The 6,899-nt window shown below is 41.7% G+C and overlaps 1 protein-coding gene across 2 annotated transcripts in view; it reads left to right on the top strand.

Annotated features, from left to right (window-relative positions):
- The window catches only part of LOC102195467 (GTPase IMAP family member 8-like), a 13,888-nt gene extending 9,228 nt beyond the window's left edge, over positions 1-4,660 (top strand). For both annotated transcript variants that reach the window (XM_005728535.2, XM_005728536.2), the window contains 2 exons: positions 733-1,330; positions 1,624-4,660. In XM_005728535.2, the coding sequence (XP_005728592.1) occupies positions 751-1,330; positions 1,624-2,450 (1,407 nt within the window). In that variant the 5' untranslated portion in view covers positions 733-750 and the 3' untranslated portion in view covers positions 2,451-4,660. The remainder of the gene's footprint in view (positions 1-732; positions 1,331-1,623) is intronic.
- Positions 4,661-6,899: the final 2,239 nt, after the last annotated feature.

The raw sequence follows: 6,899 nt of genomic DNA, 5'->3' as shown, positions 1-6,899 counted from the left end.
AATACAAGCGCGCTCATGCTCACATGTGTACACACGGGGACTCACACACACAAACTACACCCTTTTTGGCTTCTACCTCGAAGCACACCGTGCGCTGTCAATCTTATGTGCTGCACAATAATGTTTAATATTTAGTATTTACTGTTACATTCACATAGATCATAGTGATGATGTTGTTTATTATGTTGCTCTTTTTTTTTTTTTTCTTCTGCTTGTTTTCTCTTTTTTCTTTCTCAACAGTTGATCCAGGTGATCGATATATGTATTTTTTGTCTGCTTATTTTTGCCCTTTATCCCTGTCCCTCTTCCCCGCTGTTTTTCTTTCCCTTTCTTTCTCCCCTTTCTTTTTCCCAGTCAAGTCTGTCCCGTATTTAACAAGTGAAAATAAAATAAACAATAAAAGGTGAATCAAATAGACCAATACGGCAAGGCTAGGATGGTCCGTTTGGTAAAGTAAATCCGTTGGGCATCTTTCTTCGCCTTTAGACAATAATTCTGATGGCAAAAGAGCCAAACGGGACAGGCAAAAAAAGAAAAAAAAGAAAAAAGCTGGTGCTCAGGGGCTTTATCGTTTCCTGCTGTTGTGGAGGTTTCAGAAAGGCTGCTGAACCTTGAACAGTTTTTTCCGACTTCCTTGTAAACATACTTCCGGTATTGTAGGAGTCTGATGAACTGTCATATTCAGAGAAGACACAGTAAAGAGAATAAACTGCATTGTGTTGTCTCCAGCAGGATCCTGGATGATTCCGCATGGCTTCAAGTCCAGATCTTACAATTATGCTCCTGGGAAATTCAGGAGTTGGGAAAAGTGCTTCAGGAAACATGATTCTGGGATATGATGCTTTTGAGTCCAAACCGTCCTTCAGCTCTGTGACCAGGAAAATCAATGAAGCAACTGAAAGAGTGTTTGGGAAGCAGATCTCCATCATCGATACTCCAGGAATACTAGACTTCAAGGAGGAGATTGAAAGGTGGTGTCATGATCTCCTGCGGTCCTCAAGACCGTGTCTGTTCCTGTTGGTGATCAGTGTTGGAAGGTTCACAAGGGAACAAAAGAAGGCTGCGAGGGAGACAATTTCAGTGCTCAGAGTAGAAGACGATGGGCTGGAAAAGAGCTACATACTGTTCACAAACGGTGACGGCTTAAAGGAAAAAACAGTGGAGGATTTTATCTTTGAAGATGATGAAAGTTCACTTCCAGACATTGTTAAAGAATTTAAAGGGAAGTATTACCTGTTCAATAATGAGACAGGAGAAAGGGAACAAGTGAAACAGCTGCTGATAAAGTCAGGACACCTTCAAACAACAGATCAACAATCTCACCTCTCAGGTATCATGCTGGCTTGCATTATTTGTCAGATAACGTCTGTGAGTTACTAATATGAATTGTCCAAGTGGGTTTTAATGATGAGCATAGTTCGGCAGATTGGCTGTCCCAGAGGTGAAGGACATCACTGTGTACTTCCGGTTTTGTTCTATAAATTCACTTCAGTTACGTTGAACAGGCACAACAGTCATCTAATTTTATTGTAAGATAAAAAGCACACAGTATCAACTCTGAAACTATGAAAAGGTCATTTTTAATGTCTTTCGTGTTTTTTATTTATGTTCTCCTCCCTGCAGGTGCTAGCTGTGGGGCGTTTGGCAGACCGCAGGATACGAGAGTCGTCCTGATTGGTCTTCCTGAAGGAGGGAAGAGTTCAACAGGAAACACCATCCTGGGATGCAAGATGTTCAGCACAGACTGTGACTTTAATGCAGTCTGTACTGAGACTGTGTCAAAGTCAGCAGAGGTGGAGGATCATTGGCTGACGGTGGTCGACACTCCAGGATTCACTGATGAAATATTAACTCCTGAGCAGCTGCACAGGGAGATGACAAAGACGTTTGTGGAGACCAGTCCAGGTCCACATGCCTTCGTTATTGTGGTCAAAATAGGCAAGATGTCCAAAGCAAATACCACACTGCTTCAAATATTGCAACAGCTGTTTGGCAGTGGTGCTAAAAACTATACCATGGTACTTTTTACTCATGGAGACAAGCTCAAAGGTCAGTCCATTGATGAGATGATTCAGTCCAACAGATGTGTGTCTGAGCTGGTCTCCATGTGTGAAGGCAGATTCTGTGTGTTTGACAATACAAAGAGTGGAAACAGACGGCAGGTTCAGACCTTGATGAATAAAATAGATGACATAGTTAAAGCTAATGGAGGAGGACACTACACCTCTGAGATGTTTCAGATGGCTGAGACGTTCATTAGAGAAGCTGAAAGAACTCAGCACAGTCAGGCAGACAGCAACGATTCGCCACAGCAAACAGCACAAAGGCGAATGCTGCCTTTCTGTCAGAGGCTTTGGAATAACAACTGCTGCAGTTTTCTGGCATGTTTTTGTTGTTGTCGAAGCACAACGGACTCAGACGATGATCAGCAGCCGTTGCTTCAGCAATAAATCTATGATTGCATGACAGTAACACAAAATACCACTCAGTTAGGGATCGCACCCCTCTGTTGTTAATAGAAGTTATTACCAATCACACAAGTTTTCTTAGAAGAAGTATTTGGTTTCTGCCTCTTTAACTTGTTGCACTGTGTTTATATTAGACAGCTTCCCATGATGTGCTTGAAATAATCAGGACCTTTGATAAATTGACCTCTCTCTTAATCTGAGGCCCCAGCTGTCGAGGTACGGGGAGCAAAGGAGGGGGGGTTCAGTTTCATTGGCTGTAGCACCAGGTCGGGTACGTAAGTGCCGAGGTAGGTATCCCCAACAGAATCAGTTTCCCCCGTGTCGGGAGCACGCAAACAGGATCCCTCATTCTTGATTTTTAGTTCACAAAAACGTCTTACAATGACTCCTGAAATGTTGGATTTTGTTGTAACCCACAAACTGAACGTTAACGTCAAGACGCTTATCTTTCACTTTTTCAGTAAACTAAAACGTCACTACTTCCACGTCTAGTTGTTGGAATGGAGCCAGAGTCAGCTGGATCTGCTCTTCCTGCCCAGTGCGCGCTGCCGAATCAGGGTAAACAAATTCTGTCTGGAATAACAGCCTTGGCACGACACCTGCATGTGTGGTATCAACCGAAACATCTGAATCTCAGCTAAAAGCTCATATAAACCATTTCTACATCAAACCATTTCTACATCCAACTATCACAGCGAAAAGAAGAAACAGTAAAAAGACTAGTTGCGTCATTTAGCCGCCTTTGTTGTAGCGTTTTTGTTAAATATTAATTGCGTCGCATGACGCACAGATAGTTTGCTATGCTATAGTGAATTAATTAAAAAGAGGGGTCAGTCGTGCAGTTCGACCAACAGAAACCGAAGTTACAGCCTGTTAGTTAGTTCAAAGGGACAGAGGGCATTTAAACTGACAGTAGAGCAAGGAAAAAACGGCCCAGTGTTCGTGAGAGTGGTTGGCAACTCTCCAAAAAAAAATTTTTTTTAAGCATGTCAATAAAGTTAAATAATTTCTGCTGTTCAAAAAACTTCAACTGACCAACGTTCAGTCATCCATCCAAATGTGCCAAACCACCTGATGATCTTTCACTCTTTCACTTCAGATGTATATATAGAGTTTGTAATGGCAGAGAAGTACTGCATTCATTTTGAGCATGTCAAACAGGTTTCCTTTGACAGAAGCCTTTCTTTCTTTCTTTTAACATGAATGTATCTTGCTGTGTAGAGTAACATTTCAGTGGGTTTTGCATTCAACTTTGGTACTGCTCTCACACCAAGTAAATCTGGGGGGATCTCTGATACCAAATACCTGAGCTCACACTTAAACTTATGAAGTCAGACGGGTGCATAGACAATACACAGCTGAATGTGATTCACTGAACTGCTGGAAACTGCATTAACAAATAACTGCAAACCTTTTAATTGGCCCTAAAACTAAATCCAACCAGCTTATTTACAGGTCAGGGGCATTAGCTGACAGAGAAAAGTCCATTCACACTGATTTTACGACAAACATTGACTTCTTCCATCTCAGGAGTATTGCCAAGATGTGATATTTCCTGAGTCAGCGTGACTCTGGAAAAACGTCTGTGCATTCATCTCTAACTGGAAAACTGTACGGCTGCAGACTTCAAACCTCCCAAACTCTAAACAAATGGCAGAGAGCACATCAGCCCAGGTTTGCTACTCACAATCCCACAGAGCTGATTTTAAACAACACTGTGGAACGATGAGTTAGAAAAAGAAACTGCCAAGCACATATTTAGCCAACCAGCGATTAAAAAAAAACACACACACCAAATTCTTTATCAGTGTCACGTCAGCATTATGCTTCTAAGTCTGTTTGCTTTTATATTTTTATTTTTAGATTGTGTTTTTCTAAGTTTACGTTTATTATGATGGCCATTAGCTGCGGGCGTCACCGATCTTTACATTTTAACAATGCATTACAAATTAGGCCTCACATCAGGGTCAATATTGACAACGTGTGTGTAACGTTAGCTTGATGGACTGTCATTACTACACCACACATAATATTTCAAATTCATGTTGCCAATTTTAACAGTCGTCAAAGGTCAGACGATAATCCAGTTTCACTGGTTTCTTGTATTATATGTATTGGTCACAGGTTCTTGTACAAAACTGTTCTTTTGAGTGAACTGGTTCTTGCTTTGGGGAATAAAAACCTTCTGTCTAGTAAAGTATTCATGTCCATCTGTACTGAAATACTTTTTTTTTTTTTTTACGTAAAATGTTTGGAATCTTTGTACCAGTAATATTTATAATAAATACAAGCAAAGAATAAAGGAAACTATATTCTACAATTAACCAACAAATGCCATTTTTTTTAAAAATCCTGTCCTGTCTAGCAGTTTTTGCCAGACTTACAATCTGAATCCACTGTGGTGCATTTTGCTGTTGCAAGAACAGCCATAGAGTCTCTACAGGCTCCTCTGGTTCACGTGACTCATTTACCTGCTTACTTCTTTTTATTTGTGTTTTTTCAGTTATTACATTATATCTGGTAAAGTATGACAATGTGTAAGGTAAGACAGGCAACCACTCCCACCACGGTAAAGGCGGGGGAGGCAGTCTACACCTTCACCTGAACAGACCGAAACCAGCGTGTGCTCAGCAGCAGCTTCACTGAGTGTGCTCCGTGCACGCTCAGTGTTCATGTGCCAGAGTGACACCGCAGGATGGTGAGTCAGTGCTCACAGGCACTTACAGGCCCTGTTTCAGTCTCAGTGTGAGTTTACTTCCCCTCTGACCACAGCGAGGTTCAGCTTCTGTCTCTCACTGACTGCAGGGCGGACCCTCCACAGTTAAACTACACACATGCAGCCCACACTGTGCACAAATTCAACTTCTATGTTACTTTATATTACATTTACATCATGGTTATGTTTACATTCAATTCAATTTTATTTATATAGCGCTAAATCACAACAACAGTCGCCTCTCAGCGCTTTATATTGTACAGTAGGTCCTACAATAATAGATACAGGGAAAAACTCAACAATCATATGACCCCCTATGAGCAAACACTTTGGCGACAGTGGGAAGGAAAAACTCCCTTTTAACAGGAAGAAACCTCTGGCAGAATCAGGCTCAGGGAGGGGCGGGGCCATCTGCTGCGACCGGTTGGGGTGAGAGAAGGAAAACAGGATAAAGACATGCTGTAGAAGAGAGACAGAGGTTAATAAGAAGTATGATTCAACGCAGAGAGGTTTATTCACACATAGTGAGTGAGAAAGAAGCACAAGATGCATCATCTGCAAAGCTGTGAAAATGCATACTATGTCTTCTAATGATACTGCCTAAGGGAAGCATGTATAATGTAAACAGAATTGGTTTGACAACTACTCTTTCAAGGATTTTTGAAATGAAAGGAAGGTTGAAGATAAGCCTATAATTAGCTAAGACAGCTAGGTAAAGATACATAGAATAGAATGCCTTTATTGTCACTATACGGTTGTACAATGAGATACAGAGCATCTCCTACTCAGTGCAAACATTAAAGGGGGGGGGACACAGTTCTGCACATAGAATTTGGTATTGCACAGTGGTGGTTCATAGAGTAACGTAAGGAAAAACCGGTTAGGCTAAGAAGTTTGATTGAGCAATGCACTGATTGTAATGAATTAAGTGCCCTAGAAAGTACTGCAATCATTCAAGATAACTTGTGTTCCTCCAATTCCTTGCTCTGCAATCACAACCACGCTGCCGTGACCCGGATTCGAACCGGGGTTGCGGCCACAACGCAGAGTACTAACCACTATACGATCACAGCTGGCGCGCTACATTATGCTGTCAGTTGCAGTCTGTATCTTGCAGTTGTCTCACTCCACTATATATACCCGAACAGTGACCTGTACGATGCGCAAAAGAACAGCAGACATTATTTACCGTCAGACCACTGTCACTGTAAAATAGGAATAGTGATTTCCATAATGCGTGTCTGGAGCACTCTGGTGGCATAAGTAGGTAGTGCTGAAAGGTCAAATTTTTTAAAGCACATTTAAAACCACAGAAGTCCACACAAAGTGCTTTCCAGGCAAGTGCATTCACTATGATCCAAGTATAGACATGACCATCTAACAGAGGAACTGGGCTGCACTGATCTCCTCCCCATTTTCATGTAGAAGAGGCCTCTTCATCACGTATCTTAGACCAGTACTCAGGCACGTGCAGAGGGGGGGCGGGGCTAGAGGGGCTTGAGCACCCGCCCTTTCCTGATGGGTGCCCAAAGTGCCCTTTTGTTGAGGCAACTTTTTAAAAAAAATTATTATTATTATTATTTTTAATGTGTGTGTGCGTGCGGAGTCCTGTCTGTGCCCCTCAACAATAATATTTAACTATTGATCACAGTTTTGCTAAATAAAAGGATCTGGCTTGCATCAGTCACATGATCACATTTAACCAATGATCGCCC

Source organism: Pundamilia nyererei, unplaced genomic scaffold, assembly GCF_000239375.1.
Source record: "Pundamilia nyererei isolate P.nyererei 1_Seehausen unplaced genomic scaffold, PunNye1.0 scaffold00028, whole genome shotgun sequence".
Lineage (NCBI taxonomy): Eukaryota > Metazoa > Chordata > Actinopteri > Cichliformes > Cichlidae > Pundamilia > Pundamilia nyererei.
Note: the sequence above shows the minus strand (reverse complement) of the source record. Positions and strands in the feature narration are given on the sequence as shown.